Source organism: Nymphalis io, chromosome 7, assembly GCF_905147045.1.
Source record: "Nymphalis io chromosome 7, ilAglIoxx1.1, whole genome shotgun sequence".
Taxonomy (NCBI): domain Eukaryota; kingdom Metazoa; phylum Arthropoda; class Insecta; order Lepidoptera; family Nymphalidae; genus Nymphalis; species Nymphalis io.
Window position 1 is genome coordinate 6,156,407 of NC_065894.1, and position 22,479 is coordinate 6,178,885.

The 22,479-nt window shown below is 30.0% G+C and overlaps 1 protein-coding gene across 2 annotated transcripts in view; it reads left to right on the forward strand.

The window, feature by feature from the left end:
- The window catches only part of LOC126769665 (semaphorin-2A), a 338,220-nt gene that overhangs the window by 226,826 nt on the left and 88,915 nt on the right, over positions 1–22,479 (forward strand). The window contains exon 2 of one of the 2 annotated variants that reach the window (XM_050488551.1): positions 6,184–6,457. The exons of the other annotated variant lie outside the window; for it this stretch is intronic. Within the exon in view, the coding sequence (XP_050344508.1) occupies positions 6,265–6,457 (193 nt within the window). The 5' untranslated portion in view covers positions 6,184–6,264. The remainder of the gene's footprint in view (positions 1–6,183; positions 6,458–22,479) is intronic. 2 annotated transcript variants of the gene reach the window in all.

Below are 22,479 nucleotides of genomic sequence, written 5' to 3' on the forward strand. Positions count from 1 at the left end.
GAACATTTATATTTTTGTATATCCATATATGTAGCACAGTTTCATCGCACAGGTACAATTTTTTACTATGATTTTCAGCAACAAGCTCATAAGCCTAAATGAATTATTAGCCTAAATTAAGCATACGTTCTTTATTATGTCCCCAATTGTTGTCAGTTTAATCCAAACTACCAATTAGAAATCATAAAACTTTACCTCTATAAAACACTTCATATTTGTTTTTACTCTTACAATTATTACGAAGTGACATTTACAATCACAAAAATTTGCACATGTGTTATTGTTGTATATATAAGCCCATAATATTTGAATAGAAAATTCATATGACTTCCTAATTCAGTGTATAATATTTACTTATTGTATCAAAACACAGCCAACGCATAAGATTTTAACGTAATTTCATAGTTTCAATATTAATCAACAATCGTTATTGTTTGTATGTTCCTTAAGAGCCTTTGTATCTTGAACATTTCTTGAGTCTGTGGTTGAGAAACTATGGTGTTGTTAGCATTTAATTGATTTTGTATCCGGAAACTAATTAGAATTGAGGTTTATGTAACCGAACAATATTAATAACTTATAAGCTGGCTATGACGCAATCTACTATGCGAAGCAAACTTCACTTTTCTAAATAGACTAGAAGGTTTTTGTTACTTAATGTAACATTATAATTTATAATACTATATAATATATAGTCTAATATAAAATTGTACTAAATATTTATGTGAAACTAGCTGCCCGCCTCGATTACGAACAGTGTAACAAGGTTTTTTAATAAATATAAAAGTCTGGAATTCGAACATACTATTTTAAATCGAAACTTTTCAGAGACCATAAATAAACACAAAAAAAGTCGCTCCAGCCGCTCAGGAGAACTCGGTGAAATAATGACGCTCAGAAAAAAAAAATTAATAATATATTATGTATTTCTAGAATAGAAATAGATAGGTTAGATAATTAGAGATACTAAAATAATAAATAAATAAACTTTGAAAATATAATAATAATTTTATTTGTTAATACAATTTCTAGGTCTAGTATTGCATAATTGAAATTGATAAGAAATTTTATTCTGTGTTGTTTTTCTAGAGTAACGTTATAACTATTTATATTCTTAATAAAATTGTATTTTCTAAACGGTTATATGAATAATTCATCTGAATTGGAAAAACCAAGCAGACCAAAATATAAACCGAAAACAATTGAAAGACATTTATATAATATGAATAAAGAGATGTTTAATAAATCTTTAATTATAAATATTATTTCATAATATTTAATAAAAAAAATTATTTCAATCAAGCCATAAGATAGTTTGCTAATTTTGTTAAGCTCATTGTTAAGCTCATGTCAAGATTTATTCTTTATCTTTTTTGGGATTTACATATTAAGCCTATCTTATAATCTTATAATATATTATAGTAAGTAAGTAAAAAACCTAAAAATCACTTTTTTCACCTACCAAATTACATAATTATAGTATATTATTCAGCAAATCGACGAATATATAGCAAGAAAGCTTACAATGACGTTTTTATAACTTAATGTATTTAACTCAATTCTGAATAAATTTAGTTCAAATTATTTCACAAATACTAATAATATAATATTATCCTTATCTAAGTTATTTAAATATTAATTTGAAACGTTTTCTGAGAATATAATTACAGTTTACTTTTAAATATATTACACGATTTTTAAATAAAATGAAACGATTACAAAATAGACATGAGGCGTACGATTTGATAACATGTTTGTTTGAATCTGATTGTTGTAAAATATAATTATCCTATTGGCTGAACACATCCATTTATATTCATTAATAAACATATTAAAAAATTATAGACTTCAGTAAGATGCATTACCTATGTACTGATAAATCGTTATGATATTTTCTTATTTACAAATATATTAAATAAATTACAATTTTCTCTCTTCTAAAATAAGCTACTATAAAATCAGTTAAAATTAAATTTGTCTATTAAACTCAATAATTGCAATATTGCATCGATTCTATAAAAGTTTATTCAAAAATAAATACAATTTACACAGACATCAAAAATTAAAATAACTTTTTATGTATTTGTATGAAGTACGTTCCAAGTCCCAACTCAACCAACCAAGCCCAAAGAATGTACTGTGTTTTACTTGTTGTTCGTATTCTTTTCGTTTTGTTTATCCGATTGAGTTGAAACTTATCGTTAGTACGGTTGGCATTTACGAGAACGTTTTTGACACAGTCGACGTGCAATAGTTAAATAGTAAATTCAAATAATTGCTATAAAACAAAATGATAAATATTGCAACGCTTGCTTACGACTTAGGATATATTATATAAAATGATTAATAAATATTTTTTAAAAGAAAAAAAAATAAAAATATACACGGATTTGTGATAAAATGTCCTTGTATTTTAAAGATAACAATATTTCGTCTTCGTTTACACGGGATATCTATTGTTATTCTATCAAGCTAGCCCTCAGTCACTATCGGTTAAACGATATTTATTCAGCATACCGTTAAGAAGCTTATAATTCAACATTCTAACATTATTGTATTAATAATTCAAAGAGAATATCCGCTCCGAACCGTATCTCCTCTGGGCAGCCAATTAGCCAGCCTGGATTTCACCATTTTCCTAAATAATGTTCGAATAAAATTAACGATTTATTCGAAATGTAAATCATAACCCCTTTTAATTACAAGTTATGATACAGTTTTATTACCCAATCTACAATGATATTATTTTGTTCTTTGTATTGTGAGTAAATTCTAATACATATATACTTAACGATAATACTAATTGACGTACTTATTTACATATTTATATATGAATTTATTTTTTAAATGATATAAAAATATGTACACATAAGAATTAGAAAAATTATTATTTTTCTTTAACTTTCTTATAAAAATGTAAGTTTTCTTTAAAAATGCAACACAGTAAAGTGAAATATTCAAGGTATCTGTGCGGGGCAATTGCATTACGATTTCAAGTTTCGCTTACAAAGGCAATATGCAGAAAGCAAGCTATTTGTGGTATGAAATGGTTTTAGAAACCCTTACAAACTATATAGTTTATTTTATTCGTTTATTTTATGTTACAACCGTGTTAACACTTTCACATAATTACCTCATGAAGTCACTTTACTTCACTTCACTCAATTCCAACGTTTTGAAAATTAGTCTTATTTTCTTTCTTTGCTTAAAAGTTATTTTTTTTATCTCGTAAAATAATAAATACTTAAATATAATAAAAAAGATTCAAATTTTCTCTTAAATTTAATTAATTGAATAAAACAATCTACACATTGGTTTTAAAAAATAACGAGAAATCAATGTATAAAAGTTATATATGAATTCAATAATAACAAAAGTGTTTTTGAAGTACGTCTTTTATGAAATGTTATGGAAATGTAGGTAAATGAAACGCGAACAAGTATTACTTACCGATCGAAGATGTGTCGGCAGATATTTTTGTGGGGCTTAATGACGTGACATGGATACGTGCTGCAGAGGAAACATCAAGTATTGTGTTACGGGGCTCAGTAGTCTTTATCGAAGCAAAATTTCATTATACTCCTACCCCTGTTCCACCTACCATTCAATTGAACACCTTCACACAATTGGAAGGGTTGCCTCAATGGGTTGTCGGATGAAATTTCTTAAGATTCTTCGCTCATAATGAGCGAAGCCTGTCGTGCAACGGGCAGCAGTAACGGTGTAATTGTCGAACGAAATGAGATCGACAGATACAAAGGGAGATTAAAATCCGCTTAATGAACTCGTATAAAGTAATGTTGCTATTAAGATTTTTGGCTGTGGAATCGTTTTCAATTCTCGTTAAAAAGTTTTAATTTTTAATTTCGCCGTTATAAATTTCAACTGAGCTGAAATTTGAGACATTTCAAGAATCTGTTGTAATTTAGTTTTATCAAAGATCTCGAATTTTAATCAAACTAATAAGCCCTTACAAACGCTTGTAAGAAGATATTTTATAATTAGTTTTGTTAACTTTATCTATTGTATAAGATTTATTAAAATCAGGCAAAAAGAGACATAAAACATGAATATAAAAACATATGTCAAGTATACTGGTAGAGAATTCATAATGAAGACATCATTACTAAACCGGTTTCAATACTTGGAAATGTCGGAACAACGTATACTTGAGACTTGTCGTGCTACATAGTACTTAGAACTTTATAATATAACGGCGTTGAATTTATCAATTTTAATATATATAGTTCAATTATGACTCGGATAAATTTATAAATTTCTTAATGAAACTAATTTTTTAATTATAGTTTAGACGTGAATACTTAGATTATATATTTTCTAAAATATAAACTATATTTATTTTAATTATAATTTTAAACGAATTAAAATTAATATTATTTAAGAGCGAATAGTTTTTTATTTAAAAAATTGCACTTCAAATATTTAGAATTATATACAAATATTTTGAAATGAATATAAAATAATAAATACGAAAAGCTATATAAAATTATAATTTATTTAACAACTTATCTATCCAAAATATATTAGAATGCTTGTTAGTCGCCACTAAACCTAATATATTTTTTCATATGGTTCATATTGTCAACTAGCCGTTCCCCGCGGTTTCACTTCTCCGCCTCCACGAGACGTAGTGTAATGACTATATAGTCTATAACTCTTCTCAATAAATGGAAAGAACAGACCGGTAGATTCTAAGATTAGCGTGTTCAAGCAAACAAACTTAAACTTTATAACATTAGCATAGATTTATTCCATACTCTGCAATATTTTTCACTAAATTTAATATTTTCATCAGCAGGCCCCAAGATATTTTTAACCCCTATGGTATCTCAAATATTAATATTTTCAAATAATAGAAACGAAAGAATTCATCAATCTTCGATTTTCGAATCCACACTTTACACGACATTTTGATCCCATTGGATAAAAAAAGAATGGGAAAAATAACGCCCTCTGTGTTTTGAGTAAGGGACAATTTCAAATTTTATTTACTCCCAGGAATCTGCCATCAATTGAAAAATCATTCACGACCCATCATTAATCATCGGATATGAAATGAAACCTTCTTAAGGTGTTTTTATATACACTGTTTAATTGTGTGTTTGCTAATTATGGCGTCTGATAATATAAACTTTTTTGATTTGAAGAATTTATTCAATCAGTTAAGCTGATACCGTTTATTAGAATTGATTTTTTATCAAAATATTTTCATTGTGTAAGAAATCTTGTTTATTACTTTGCACCTAATCGCGTGTCTTATGCTGATAACCTACTCCACCCCTTTCGTAGTCCCTTTTTTGAGGCTTATCTATTTAATTCATCGCAGGACTCTTTCAGACCCTGACCGCATTCACGATATCGGCCACATGACGAAGGGCCTAAGGATTCGGGTTAAATTTACCAGAAGACATTTATTTATTCACTGATACCCAAGATTAAGATCTCTTTGGATAACTGGGTAACGATGAATGATTATATTTTAATATTATAATGGATTACAAAGATATGGGACCTTTGAAATGTCAAATTAAATTCATAATGGGTAATCTTGTTTGGTTTAACCGGTGCTGGTACAGTTGCATATCGCGGTTTCCATTACACGAGGTGTGTTTAATGCTATCGTCGATCGTAATGGTCGCAAAGACCATTAACCTACCCCACAACACAACTTTTTCAATGTGAACTCGAAAGCAAAATTGTCATTTTTTATTTTGTAATGGGTATGCATTGTTGCAGTTTTTTTATCCCATTATTTCATTATTGGTCTCCTGGTGTTTACTCTTTTGAATAAAATGACTTCTACCTCGACTTTATTGACAGTGTATTTTATTTTATCAACAAAAAAAAAATGCTTGTATTCCTTTAAAGTTATATTTGTAAGCGAATATTCAATATCAGTAAAATATTAAGAAATATAGATCATTGTTCACTATACTATGATAAAAAACTATGCAATAAAATATCAAAACCACTAGCCGGCATAGCTTTAATGACTATTTTAGGCCTAAATACCAACATAAGCGTTCATAAAATTCATTCGGATTGTAATACAACCTTTTTTATTTAGTTTTATAATTATTGAAGTGTCGTAATGCTGGAGTTTTAGATTGTTTTTTTTTTATTAAATTCGTATTTATTTATTTTTTATTTATTTTTTTACAGGATAAAAATAATGAATTCAACGCGTTACAATAATTAACAGTTGTGTAGTGTTGTGCATACAAGTGACTGTGATCAAGTAAGATGCGGACTATGAGAGCCTTAGCTCTAGCTGTACGTTGGTTTGCGTTCCTAGTTGTTGGCGTAGAATGGCAAGTCTATTCCCAGGCTGTGCAACAAACATCAGAAGTAGACAGTTCCTACAACTTTTATTATGAACAACCGTGTTGTACCGGACCTGTTATTAAGAGCAAATATCATGTCAGACATAAGAGAGGTGAGTTATTTGTTCTATTAAGACTTTATTAATATGAAAGAATGTTTTATTTATATTTAAAATTATAACCTTTAGGCCATGTTAATCTTGTAACCGCTCGTATACATTTCTTAAAGACGTTTTAAGAGTTTCTCTCGATTCCCAGAAGGCTCTTTTGCGAATCATGATTCATGATATAGCAGAAAACATCAAACAACATGCAAAACTGTTTTGCGTGTGTGTGTAAGTCTATACATGTGTTCTAAACATTATCACGAACACATGCAAAACCGCGACGCTTTCAAGGGTACGTAATGTAAAGTGAGATGGATATATGATTTTAAATAAGCAAGGTGAGACAAAATAATGCTTTTGTTTCATTGCCCTCCCCGATGTCGGGAGATTTTAATACAGTTGTAGTTAATGTTTCTTTATGATCACTGATTTCCTGAAGGTCTTAGTGCTTTGTCATCGTGTATATCGGTTCATAATTTGATGTAAATTTTCGGTATAACATAGTTTTTTTTTTTTAATTTAGATCAGTCAAGTCGTCTATGTCGTCGTATATAACAAACTTCACGTTATTTATTTTTTTAAATCAATTCATAAGCAACGACCCAAATAAAATTAAAAACATTTTTAATATGTATGTAGATAATAGTATTGTATTAAATCACAACATTGCAACATCTTAATGTTGTTAAAAAAACTTAAAACTTTTGATTTTCACAAAGGAAGTAATTCACTTCCTAACTGTGAGTCATGTTAGTATGTGCTTTGTCTTTTAAAACGTTAATTCAACTTTCCCTGGCCAGTCTAGAACGTGGTCATCTAAGCCGCAATATTAATGTGCAATTTACCGCCTCCATTAAACTGTGGCTTAAAACAGTTCGCTTAGAGCGTAATGAATGTGGAAACTTGAATCATTAAGCCTCGTCACACTTAATGAAAATTCGCTAATGCTATACTCAGGTTTAATCACATCAAAATCTTTATTCGATCTACATATGCTTAAAAAGACATATAGACACCTAAAGATAAGCTATCAAAAATATCGATATGAATATTGACATTGGGAAAAAAACAATGATTTAAAGTATATATAATGATAAATTAATTTAAAATAGTTTCCCCTTCAATCCTTAGTGTAATGAAAAAGCAATCGGCAGAGCGAACTTGGGTGCTGTTTAACTCAACCGTCATTAAAAGTGTCAATCACGGAGATTTCCGAATAGCAAAACCGATTATCGGGTATATTAAGTCGGTTATTGTTATCGACAGCGGAGCTCCGACCATCCGACCGTGAAGTAGATTAGGGACATCATATAATGCCATGTTTTGGTGCCAGCTGCACGCATCGCATGCACGCCTCTAGCAGGCACATTTTTTACATAATTCCTAATAAAATTCTACTTTAGAGAACATGGATGTTGAATTTTTATTACATAGCTCATTTCACGCAAACTTTCTATTTTGTAAATTTAAGCACTTATAGACACGTGAATAATAGTGCTATGTCGCTAATTAAGGGGGTTGAAACCTTGAACGATGGGCAGGGTCGGTTCAAAAGGGACCGAAAAAGCTTAGGATAATTCTTTGCTACCCTGAAGGAGAGGTTCGCTAAATAGTGAACGTTGTCTGTCATTAGCTACTGAAATATTTTGTAATAATTATCTATATTTAGCACTAAGGTTTTAAAACTTTTATAAATACTTGTAAAGATATAATGCAATCATTATCTTACCAAAGCGATCTTTTTGCCTGTGCCCAGCCAGCTAATGCAGAGCTAAAGCAATATTTCTTACTGTAGGCCTTAGGCCTTTTATACTTAGGCCTAACTTCGAACATATTTTTAAATGTTCAAAAACTAATTATTTAACTAATTAAATTTTATTAACTTAATCCGTGTATTTGCGATAAGACCAGTCTATCGACAATAATGCAAAGTTTTCACAGATACCCTCTTCGAAATTGTATTTTTCTATCATTTAATAATATATAATGCTTTGCCGCGCCACTTGGCAATTGGCAAACTGAATCGATATTTCTCAAATAATTCGTCGTAAATCTAAATTTGTCGTTCATTTTAATATATTTTGAATTCCAATTTTTGAAGAAAAAGTTAGTAAAATTGACTTATATATAAAATGTAAATATTTGTAAATAAAAAATTAAGAGAGCTATCATCAATTCAAAGTTTGTTATAATAACTCCATTATTTTATATAAAATTGTCATTTACGTTATTACACAATATAAAATTAGAGCTTTTGACATTTCGAAAATAAAATCCACATTATTAATACTTCTAAAAATTAAAACGAAATATAAAACAATCAGATATTGTTACTATAAATTTATTGTAATTTGACCAATATAGATGTATATATATATATTGTGTCCCCAAAGCTTTTATTTTTGTGTTAGAAGAAATAGCTGCGAATAAAAAAATCTGAACGACAACTAAAAGAGCTGGTTCTATTTATTTTACTAAGTTGTTCAAGTAAGGAAGCCAGATTGGAGGCAAATGTCCATGCTAGTGCCGAGCAAATAAAAAGCGTATAGAAAGATTTGAAAGAAAGGACTCACTCAGCCGAGCAAAGTGTAAAAAAAAACACAATGAACGAAGGAAGGAACGACGCTCAACGTCCGGCGTAGTCAAAACTTGAAGCGCAAGTTGCTTTGACCGCTGACCACATCTCACTCGAACTGTCCAACTCGCTAAATAACGTTGAACAAGACGGAATATTCGTTAGAATTTTAATTTACAAACAGCAAACGCTTGGCAAAGTAAACTTGAGCTAGAAATCTCGGTCATGAATTATTTATGAAGTTTTATTTTATAGTATTATAACATTGTTTTTCTAAAAAAATCGGTTTTAGTATTGCTTAATAATAATTATTATAATAATGACATTTTGGCAAATAGTTTTTGTATGATTGTAGCTACAATCTACGCCCATCTTAATAGAACCATTGAAGAAAATACACGGCATAGAAATCCGAAGGGAGGTGACATTACTTATTTTAGACATACGTACCACAAAACATTTTGTTTGAAATTTGGTCACGTAAATGCGTAAGAAGGGTGTCCCATATCGTATCTTGTAAGCATTGCGATTGTCCATTGTATTCTCACGAGACAAAGGGTTGAGGACGCTGGGAGGAAGCTTACCTTCGTCAAACCACTTTTTGGAATCAAACGTTCAGGTATTCGCAACTGATCAACCCACTTTATCTCAGCTGCGTTCACGCTTCGACGAATTCTCCAAATCATTGTGAACATTGTAAATATTCACGATAAGAAATAATTATTCCATGAGTTTATTTTTTTCTACTATATATCAATTTCATTAAAATATTTTAAATATACGGAAAAAACTTATAATTTCATCGTGGATGTTATTTTTAACAACTAAATACGGTCATCAACTATTTTCCATACTTATACATACATATATATTTCTATAGCTTGTCACTTCACGCCTTAATTTTAGATGTTATTTTAGTTGTTAGTACTGCAAGTTTTTTTTTTAAAGAATAGATAGGCGGACGAGCAAATGAGCTAGACTAGATAGAGCATAGACTTTGGCGATGTAAGAAATAATAACCGTTCCTTACATCGCCAATGCGTCACCAACCTTGGGAACTATTATGTCCCATATGCCTGTAGTTATACTGTCTCACTCACCCTTCAAAGCGGAACGCAACAAATACTAAATATTGCTACTTAGCAGCCGAATATCTAATGAGTGGGTGGTACCCACCCACTCATTAGAAATGTCAACCATCGCTTACATAGCCAATGCGCCACCAACCTTGGGAACTAAGATTTTATGTCCGTTGTGCCTGTAATTACACTGGCAAACTCACCCTTGATAAAGTACTGCTGTTTTGCGGTAGAATATCTGATGGGCCTGCACATAGCCCTACCACTAGTAAAATAGAAGTATTCTATTGATAAGAATACAAATAGTAATTAATAACTATACTCATAGCCTTAAATAGTAAAAAACTTGGGGTCAGCTTCACAAATAATAGTTAACCGTATTCTTTTCAGTTTTCCATCTCCTCGAACAAAATGCTCTTATTCAAAGTGGAAACAAACCTTTTTCTTTTCTCGTGTTGGAACGTTAAAAATAACTTTGCCATGAAAATATTTGAATGACCAAATAAAAATACTATTTACAATATTCGAATAACAATGGTGTAACTACAATTTCATTGTAAAAATAGTGTAAAAATAATACAAAATGTACATTATTTTCTTTATTTATTATTATTATACAGACACGAGGTTCATACCATGTTAGTTCCCAGGTATGGTGGCGCAGTGGCGATGTAAGCGGTAACATTTCTTGCAATGTCAATGTCTATAGGTATTGGTGACCACTTACCATTAGGTGGCCCATATATTAGTCCGCCTACATATCATATAAAAAAATAAAAAGCACGATTTTAAAAGATAACTAAACCTTTATCGTGCCCTTTTTAAATTAACATGTGTGGATACATATTATCATTATGAATCTATTATATAATACATACACACATTTTAAGTTTAAGAAGGCAGAAGCGCAAATGGGATACTTGATGGTAAATGGTTACCTCCGCCCATATCTATCGACACTAAGAAATATAATCCATTCCTTAAGCTGTCAATGCGCCCCTAGCCATGAGATCTAAGATGTTATGTCCCTTGTTCCTGTTAATACACTAGCTCTTACACCCCTTAAACCGTAACACATTTAATTATAACCAGCAAATAATTATGACATGTATGGTGAAATAAATGATGAGTGAATGTTTATCAAGGACCTATTACGAGTAAAAATAAATAATATTAATATTTTAATTATTATGTTATAGTTAGCATAATCTTTTTTCATGATATAATAAAGTGTTTTAAATATGATATATTCCGTATTTTAAGTAACTTTCAATAAATGATATGAAGTTAAAATGAAATGGACAATTTATTTTTTTATACTTATTTTCTAGACTTATTATTATTGTTTCGGTCCACTTATATTTTAGTACAGTAACAGTAACAGCCTGTAAATGTCCCACTGCTGGCCTAAGGCCTCCTCTCCCTTTTTTTGAGGACAAGGATATTTTAGTTATCGAGGATTTTTTGGAGCGATCGCTCAATGATGATAAAAGCCATGTCTTTCTTAATTATATCAAGTCTCAATAAATAACGGTTCATTTTTTTACATTATGTAGAATTAATAATACTCAGCCGAATCTTATATATTACTCGTTATATCGTACGCGTGGAATAAGAATTTTTAATCCAATACACACAAAAAAATTATAACTATTTATATATATCTATATAAATATTTATATATAAATATATCGAATAATGCTTATATGTGCTAAATGCGCTCACGTATAGTTTATTCGATTGAACTGAAAATTTGTATAGTTGTTGTTGGTACGTGTTTATACTTTTCCTGACGCGACGAAGCCAGTACGGTTGCGGATTTCGGGACTTACCTCGGGACTACCCAAGTATTTCCTTATCAGTTTCTACGATTATTATTTTTAAGCCTGAAATGCGGACAATAGCAAAGACATGATTGGTTAGTGAATTAAGTATTCTATTATAAAACCATCGACATACAAAAAAAATTCGCGCGAGTCATGTCGAATAGAAAAAAAAGGCTTTCATATGCCAGAAATAAGCTAGTGGTAAGTCATTACATTTTCAAAATGGTTTTAACATACTAAAATTTCGTTAATTGCAAACACGTTTGGATTTATTAAGTACGAGTACGGCCTACAATCACACGATGGACACTCCGATAATTCCGGATTAAGCGAAATATTATCGCAAAACAATTAACGAAATTATTTTAAATTTACAACGGAAACATAACCGTATGATCGAATTACAATTTGACACATTACAAGCGCGTTGAATCGGTTATTAATATCGAATTGAATCCGATCATTAATACCTATTAATAATAACTATCAATATAAATTTTAACGAAGTAGTATTAAGAGAAACAGTTTTAAACGATTTTGAAATATAAATGTATTTACAAATCTCGGTGCAAGTTTTAGTGTTCTCAATATCTTTTATGTTTCATTGATATTTAATTAAATACACTAAACCACTTGCCTCATCCATAAATAGGCTTCAGAATATTAGATTAAAGTCGTCTTTTATGAAATTAATCCTCGCATCCTTAGTTACGTTGCCGCGGCATATAAATTAAATTTTGTTCAGCACTCTATCCCCTTTAGACCTTGATCCGTCCACATTAACTTTATAACGCGCTGCTTTGTTCACTTTAAAACAATTGTGGTTGCAAAGAGATCCACAAATTCCAGTCGTAAAATACTCATCACGGACTAGCTGACGTCTACTACGACCATTGTTGGTGGAAGGCATCAAAATTCTTGCCGTCTGGAAAATTTCATCCTTTGTTCTCAGAATGCCCGAACGTCGAAGCCGAACAAGTTACTTAATCTCTGCTCCATCCCTTTTATGTTCCGTTCATCAATACTTTTAGAAGTTGCACCTCAATCGAATTTCGCAACCTCGCTTCTTGTTCCTATGTCATTAGTCATTATTTTTCTTGCAGTAGTAGCATCTATTCGTAAATTAATATTAAATAGCTCATTATTCTTAAAATATATTCAATCATAATTATGATTTATTATTAAGTATAATATTAAAAAATAGAATAAAAAGTACCTATTCTTTAGTTAAATATTATTTTTATAAAGAAACAAAACTATATAAACAATTGAATCACCTATTTGACCACTGTAGAAAAATATCCTTTTAAATAATACTCACTTTTTATCATCTACAAACAAATATAAAGCCGTTCTCTATTCTAATTGAAGTGCTTATATATTGTTTTAGTAAAATATTTAAGGTACAAGATAAAATACACTACTCAAAATACTATACTTATGACTAAAGTCACAATTGTTAGTCATATTTCAAAATGTACATCACAAATGCAAGACACAAAGATGCACATTTGTTTCAACTAATCTCCATATATAATTTATTCTTAGAATGAAATGTCGCAAAAGAATAAAGTTTATGGAGATCTTTGTGAAAATGAACAATATACTCGGCGAGTAACACTACGCTGGCTTAGTAGCATTTGCAATGTTAATTTTATTCATTTTAGACACCGCAACGTTTTTAAAATATCCAGTTAAGTGTATGTTCTACCCCTTAATATTAACAAGGCGGAAATCTTTGGCTTAACAACAATATCTTTATATACTTCATTGATAGTATTTAATAAAGTATATTAATAAATCTGAAACTTTTTTTAAATTTATAATACTTAACTAAAGAAACTTCTGAACCAGTCTATGCAGACGTTTCGTATAATGTATTAATATATGATATCACAGATCATATAATAATATTATTATATAATTAGATGCACTTCACAGTTTCACCCGCTTTAAAAGACTAGACTATTGACGTGACAAGCGTAAATTTGATTTCCTTGTTATATGATATAAAGTAAAGTACCTGTAATACCTGTAATGAGTATTAGATAAAAATGTACCTAGTGGTAAGGCTATGTGCAGGCCCGTCTAAGTGGGTACCACCCACTCATCAGATATTCAGCCGATAAGCAGCAATATTTAGTATTGTTGCGTTTCGGTTTGGAGGGTGTAAGCTAGTGTAACTACAGGCACAAGACATAACATCTCAGTTCCCAAGGTTGGTGGCGCATTGGCGATGTAAGGCACGGTTATTATTTCTTACATCGCCAATGTCTATGGGCGGTGGTGACCACTTACCATTAGATATCCTAGCTTCTCGTCCTATAACATAAAAAGTAGCCTGTGAATGTCCCACTGTTGAAATAAGGCCTCCTCACCATTGGAGGAGAAGGCTTGGAACTTTTATTTATATATATTCCATCACGCACATCTTGGATTATGATTGACCTAAAAAGATTCGAAATTTAAAGTCGAGATTACATTTTAATGCTTAAATTCAATCTCTGTTTTTTATTAACGTGTTAATTAAGTAAACTTTTAAACTTTACTTACGAAACTTAGCACTATTCAAACTACTTCCTTAATACATTTTAATTACTTATATAAAAAGAATATCAAATATTTCCAGAAAGTTCCTTTCAGGTCACGCAGATTTGGTATTCGTTAAATTGAAAGCATATTTTATTTTTGTGCGTTTTAATTGACGCTGTAAAAGAATGTAAATAATTCATACATTTACATAACATATTTAAATATAATTATATAGCTCTTTAAATATGTTATGATGACATATTTTTTATGAAATTGAAATTGAAAAATCTTTAAAATACTTATAATCATCTAACAAAAATATTTTACATTTATGTTATATTGTTTGCAAACTTTGAAAACTAGAAGGTATTTGAAATAGTAAGTGGTTTGTACTAATTATTTTTATAAAAAAAATATTGCAACATGAAATTTATGCTTAAAACATCCTGTTGATCCTTTCAACACTAAAGAATCTATATTTAGTACTGCTATGACAGCTGCCGTCCGCGGCTACGCCCGCGTAAGACAGGACAGGTGTATGTGTATTGAAGTCAGGATATAAGCTAACTCTATTCCAAATTTCATCCATATCCGTCTTGTTATTTTTGCGTGAAAGATTAACAAAGATGAAGTACATAATTTAATTATAGGATAGAATATGAAAAAGGTTTTAATGTGATTCCTTACATAATGGATAAATCAGATAAAAGTAAACTACATAAAACAATTCATATCTTTTACCACAAATTTCGACATTGCATTACACGTTCTTGTTAGGTAGAAAACTCGTCCTCTTTTAAAATTTTCGTTTGTGAAAATAATGGAATAAGTTTAATTAGTTTCTGTTGTCGGTGCCTAGTCTTAATTAAGCTTCGAATTTTACATAGATATGGACGTAGCGTAACTTTTGTTCCGGGCACCGGATTTATATTTAGTATAATTAAAAAATACACGGTATATCGATAGTTATGTTTTTTTAAGTTTTTCGTTAAAAGATGTGAGAATATTTTAAATAGCTATTTCGTTTAATTAAATTATGTATAAATTATATCGCAAATTTATAATTATTAAAATATCCTTTATTTAGCTTGGCTCTTATTAAGCATTTTTGATATCGTCATGTTACCCGTCTGGATAGGTATTACTACCCACTCATCGGATATTTTACCCCAAAACAGCAATATTTTTAACTTTATAAAATAAGCCATTAATAATTCCCGTGTTGTGTAATAAAATCCATACGTTAGTCAACCATAGTCAAACAAGAGGAGGCATTTGCCCAGCAGTGGGACAGTTTATTGGGTTAATTTTTTTCATTGTGTTCAGAGTTCATAAGTGTTTTGATTTGATTTGCCAAACGGTTTTAATTTTACTATTCATATTAAATTAATTTAAAAAACATTTCATAAAGAACTCCTTGAATTAAATCCTTCTGATATAATATTTTTATAAAATATAATTCGAACGTATGCCATTTTATTATCATTGCTCTTTAAGGTTCGCTAAAACGCTGTGAATTTCAATGTAAAAGTGCCATTTGTTCAATATACTTTTATAGCAGCTGTCTTCAAAGTTATAATAATAATCATAATCCTTTATTTCGATGGCGTGTGTCTCGAATTCTCTCGCAAAGGAACAGCGTACAGTTCGATCAATACGTACATTTAGTTTATTCGAATGCATTTCGTCAAAGGTAATTCGATCCGACTGAATCGACGTCCTTTTGTTTTGGCACTTATACGCCTTTAGTTTGTTTTTGCTGTAATACAACACTCAGACGTTCGTGTTAGTATTGACACTCCGTGCCAAAACATTAAAGCGATGAAAAAATTGCTCGATTCGGTAATGTTTTCTATATTCATTTCTAATCAAAGAATCGATGTCATTATTCCCAATATAAACGCTGAAGGTTAAAATAATAAGAAATATTACATAATTTAAAAGCATCAATATGAGAACATTTTACATATAAAAAAAGTATCGTTCAACAAATACAAATTAAAAATATGCCCTCGTAACGAGACATGGTTAGAATATGAATGACGTTTATAATAGCCAATTTTGTTGTACCGAAACCTGTCTCCCTAAAAGATATCGTCAATCATGTATTTCATTCAATCCGCGAAACAAAATTGATCTACAACATTAAGCGTACATTTACGATCATGATATAAATTGCCTGATATCACCGCTATAAAACAAACCACAGGATTACCGATTTAAATTCGTCGATAGCAAAGCAGTTAAAGGGGGCCTTTATAAATTAACGATGCCAATTTCCCTAATGACATTGTAAAAGGAAAGTTTACGATTAACGTATAGATGTATATAACAATACGTAAGCCGTATATAATTGTATTATGTCATTGTTTAGGGTTTCGTGGCGCTTCGTTCTAAAGATCTGCGCGCACTATTGTTAGGCCTTGAATTTATTCAGAAATAATCGATATAATCGAATATTACATAATTAAGGATATAATATGAACTAAACAGATACTCGTAGTACTTTTTGTAATTCTTAGTACACTAAATATAGAAGATTCGCTTAACTGCAAATTCTACATGTTTATATAAAATTAAAAATAAATCTTATCAATCTCGTTAGCTTACAATGTAACTTACTTTTCAAATGTATTGCTGTAGTCTTTACCCATTTAACTAACAATATTAAAATTCACATTACATTTATTCTATTTATGGATATAGAAAGTCACCCTTTACAAACTGTTAATTGTAGTACATGGAACGTAATTCATCCAATCAGATTACATGCGCCAAAATAATACGTTGGCGTCTTAAAATTAATTATACACCGCCTTTATCAGGTGTCTGCCTCGGGCCCTTTTGAACTGCGCCAATCACTAATATTTTGTTTTAACATTTTTCTGCGAAGTCCTTTCATATTTTAAAATCCTTATATATAACATTTTACCTCATTATATGTATTTAAGTATTTAATATACTAATATTATAACTTATATACTACGCAATACAATGCATGTGTTGTAGTGACTTTTTTATTTTATTTTTTTGTAAACAAAATAGTAGTTATATTTAATTGTAGTTATATACAACTAGCGCTCTACTTATTTTACGTTAACGTTCCTATGGAAGTTACCTACACGAAAAGTTTTCACAATAAACACAAAATTAACACAATCAGATGAATGATATAAGAACTCATATTGAACAAATAATTCCACAAAAATGACAAATTGGATGACCGGGAACTTAGTAAAAAAAAGTTTTTTCTTTCTTTCGATTCTAAAATTGTGCTCAAAATATATTTTTACTGAATTGTTTTGTAACGTAACAATTCTATACCATAATGATGAAAATGAATCCCAATCCTTCATTAAATTAGGGCCGTCCCCCGATACAAATAGGTAACGACTTCACCCGCCGCTGCTTCTAAATTATATTAGTTTATTGTTATACTTTTTTTTACTTTGTTCCCTCGAACTAACGTAATTGGCTTGGGATCACGCTACTATAACTATAAACTGCGTTATTGGTTTGGCTTTGTAAGGCTATTTCCCATTGTGTTTTAGGCTCCCATTTGTTCAACTATTAACTCTATCCAATAGTTATCGACATATGGGAAAGTTGTTACTTTAATTTATAGCAAACAGAAAAAAACACGTATAAATTAATTTACTACTCAACATCCGAAAGCTTAGTTTTTTTTTTTGCTGATTGTTTTAAGGAGTTAATTTCTGAACCGATGCTAGATTTTGGACAGTCAATTAGCAAGTGTAATTTTACTAAAAATATATGTACGCATCATGGCTAATGTAGATACAACATCTACATACATATTACATAAATTAAAATAAATCAATATCAGTCAGTGTTTAATAACTATTTGAGTTCCATATAAAAATAAATTGAAATCACTTGATTGTACTTGGATAATTAATTGCTTGTGTATTAATTTGCAAGAAATAAAACGAAACGAAATTTATATTTGCGGTTTTAATTAACCCATTCAATAAATCATTGTAGATTTATTATTTTATGCAGCTGATTATGATTAAAAGCTATCCCTTTTACGCTGTTTTGCTGATCACTCACTACGATCTTTTATTTCTATGTATTATAGAATTGATTAAAAAACAAACTGTTTTTCATTTCATACATAGATATTATGTGTTTAATACAAGAATAATTTTTTATTCTTTTTTTCTAATCTCCACAGACATATCATCCGTGCTTTTGTTGTAGTTTTCTATTATTTGATTGAATTTAGCAGTTTGATGTGCCTGCATGTTTTTATTTTTAGACAGCGTCGCAATCGAAATTTCCAGAATACAATTTGAATTTTTGTTGTTTTTTTTATTGTTGGGTGCTAGTTGTCTGACACAATATACTAACGTCAACTAAAGAATATAACGTTATTAATTATCCTTTATTTCTGATCATAAATGTAACACAAAATGTTATTCTTATGCCTCTTTATTCCAGACATTTTACTGTAGATATTTTTTTCATTGTTTTTTTTTAAATTAGTAAACCTTGAACGGTTAAACATTTTTAAACAAGGAAGCCTTAAAATTTCTTAGTAAGTGATTTTTCGTTTGAAAGTTTTTCTGGAGAATATTTCATTTACCCTTTACAAGATACCTACCGAAAAAATATTTAAAAACAATATCACTATAATAGTAACGCCAAAATTATATAAACATCGGCCTAATATATGTTTTTTTTTAATTCCATGAACTTAAATAATTTTAATTCATTAATGACTTATTTTTGTTAATAACAATTTTCATTAAAATCCAAATATTAATTTAAATAACTATTCACTTCAAGTAAAATGCAATATGTTTCTATACCAATATATTTTTATATAAAAAAATAAGAATAATCAATTAACAGTTTCTGTTAAACTTTAAACATAATTTCATATGACTTCACAACACATAAATTCAAAAGAAATATAAAAATGTTGTTTATCGCAATATTACTAAGATTTTGCTTCCATCTGTACATCATGACTAGACATATGTTTTGGAAGCCAATATCACGTAGGCACTCAGCTCGTGCGTACATGCAGACCGATCGAGAACACTTTGATCCCACTCGATACGAATCGAAATCGCGATTGATATCGGCCATCGAGGACCACTGAAACAATGACCCCTTTATCACGCCGCTGTTGACTCTGGATTAGTGGACTCATGCTTCACGCCAGAACCTAACGCGACCTCATTGAAATCAGACTTGGGTTATTATGTTTTAGATATTACAATACCATGGCCTTTGATTATATTATGATTTACATTTGAAAATTAATATGGTGAACTTAGAATCGTACGGTATTTACTTATTGAGTACGTATAGTACATATATTTAAAAATGTCATGTTCATATGAAAATAATTTCAAAAATATAAATATATTACGAAAGTTAAATAAAAAAATAAGAAAACAAAATAATTACTTAATTACAAAAACATAGTAAACCATCAACAAAAAATTGTCTATATATAGAAAAAGAAAAAAGGAGGCTGTCTTTTTATAAGCATTTAAATCGTCAAAACGCCGTTTCAAAGCGAGTTCTCGCGGAAAAAATCTCAATAAGTTAGTAGGCTTAAACAAGCTCTTTTGAATCATTAAAAACCCAGTTCAGAATAACCTCGAGTAGAACAAACGACCTGCAAGGAACCTCAGTAGTAAGAGGATATTGGTTGAAGTAGTAAGCCGTTTAAAAAAATTCACTCTGTAATGGAAATTACTCGTACTATTTTATTGAATCAAGTTAATTTTATTTCTCCGTAAATACGTGTTATTACTGCAGCAAATGAATTTATTTTGCCATTATTGATAGAAACTTGCTAAAAGCTTACCTATATTAAATGGTTCTCTCATCATAGAGACCACTATTGTAAAAGGAAAGAGATGTTCCTTACGTATACGCTAACTATGGGTTAAAAGTTGTTAAGCTTATACGATATCCTAAATAACTATTATTATATCTTATTATTATCATTATTATTAAGAGCTAAAGCCAGGAATATTTCAGATTACACCTTTCGAGTATAAATTTAAAAAAATGTAAAAATTAGAGGACATTTTGTCATTTTTTATAAAGGACTAACTTTTGATCAACCCAACCTCTGAAAATATAATGCAAGTTATACATACAATATTTTATTTTAAACCCTGCAAAGACAAGATCAGCAATTTTGTTATATGCCCGCTCTTGATGTGCATTTATGAACTACCAGTGTCCTTTAACTAGCGTTAATTTTATTTTTTTATAGTATAGGTAAGCTGGCGAGTGGAACACATCAAAACCAAGTACTGCTGTTTTGTGGTAGAATATCTGATAAGTGGGTGGTACCTACCCAGACGAGCTTGCACAAAGCCCTACCACCAGTAAAAATTAAATAGAATTATACGTTTTGAATACATAACATTATGATATAAAGCCAAAAATTTTCACAAAAGCCAACTAAAAAAAAAGGTTTTTTCAAAATGATACTATCGGGTTTAAAAGCAGTGTTTAATTCGAAAAGATCAAGCTTTTACCTGACATAGATTTTTGTGAATCATTATTAACAAGTCGGTCAGACGGATTGTTTAGATAATCGCGCGACATCCAGTTAGCATCGCTGAATTAACACGATTGCAATTGACAGTCCACGGACACTCAATTTAACCAGACTCTATTACTCGACGTTTATCAAAGGCATTGATAGCAAAGCACCGTATTGGGATGTTATAAATATTTTGACGTCGACTTACGAATATAACCAATACGAAAAAAATGGAACAATTTCATCACGATAATAATTAAAAAAATTCAAAGATATTCTCAACTCAATATATTTCTAAATTTTTGTCATAAAATAATTAATTAATATAATATCCAATTTTATGGTCTATTTTGAATAGACATTAAATAAATAAGAATATGTTATGTCAACGTCATAAGTTGTTGCAAAAAGGTTTTATGCATTTCTGTTTTACAATATTTTATTTCATTTGTTGTCTATTTGTCAAACCTGAATTTTTAACCTGTTCCATCCAACCGATTGACTTGAATTTTGCACACTTTTTATGTTTGTGGTATACTAATATGTAAAACGAACAAAATGTAGTATTTTGTTCGTTTTAGTAAAAAATAAAACCTTGATAAATGAGGATATTTTACTATAAACTTTAAATTTCTATAATTCTTTTTTCAAATTCACATACTTACAATTATTTGCTAATGAGAGTAACAATATTTTTCAACTAACAATATCCAAATGCAAAAAGTAATAAAACCATCCGAAACCGATCCACTGTAATCCACTTTTATTAACGTTTTCCATTTTATCTGCCGTTTCAAGTATCTTAATGTAAATATAATTTCTTATTCAAAGAAAAAGAAAAAACAGAGCAACCGCTGTAGTCAATTACAAAGCTTTAAAATATCGTCGGCATTATTCTTCGTATTTATAAAAACGAAGGGTTTCCAATCCTTTAAACCGCTAAAAACAACTCAAGATTCCATCGCATTAAACCAGCTAAATCTGTATTTTTTGCGAGCGGATTGCCACTCCGCTAACCCTGAATATTTAGGTATTTTGTTAATATCCCAATCCTCCTTTTTAACTCAACTCGGACTTAGGCAACGGCATTCACCGTTAACAGTTTCATGATTAATGACTGAAAACTCTTTGATGGCTTTTTAATTAGAGCTAAAATAGGGGTGTAATACCAGCGCGGGCGGCCGTCGGAAGGTTGTTGCGGCCACCGCTATATTTCATAGAGGGTGCGGCGGCTTCGAATTTGCAAGGCTAATAAATTGCGGAATACCTAGGCCTTATTGGCACAACGCTGAACTGCTCGAACGTCACTGGATTATATTCGTCAAGTTCCTGAGTCATTTTCTATATAAAAGCAATCGAAAAGTAAATTGCTAAGCGTCTTCTTACCTTTGTGCGGCGATCTACATAAGAACGTTTACTTATCAGTAACACAGGAATGGAATTTTCAACTTTGCATTACAAATTTATTTCCTCGA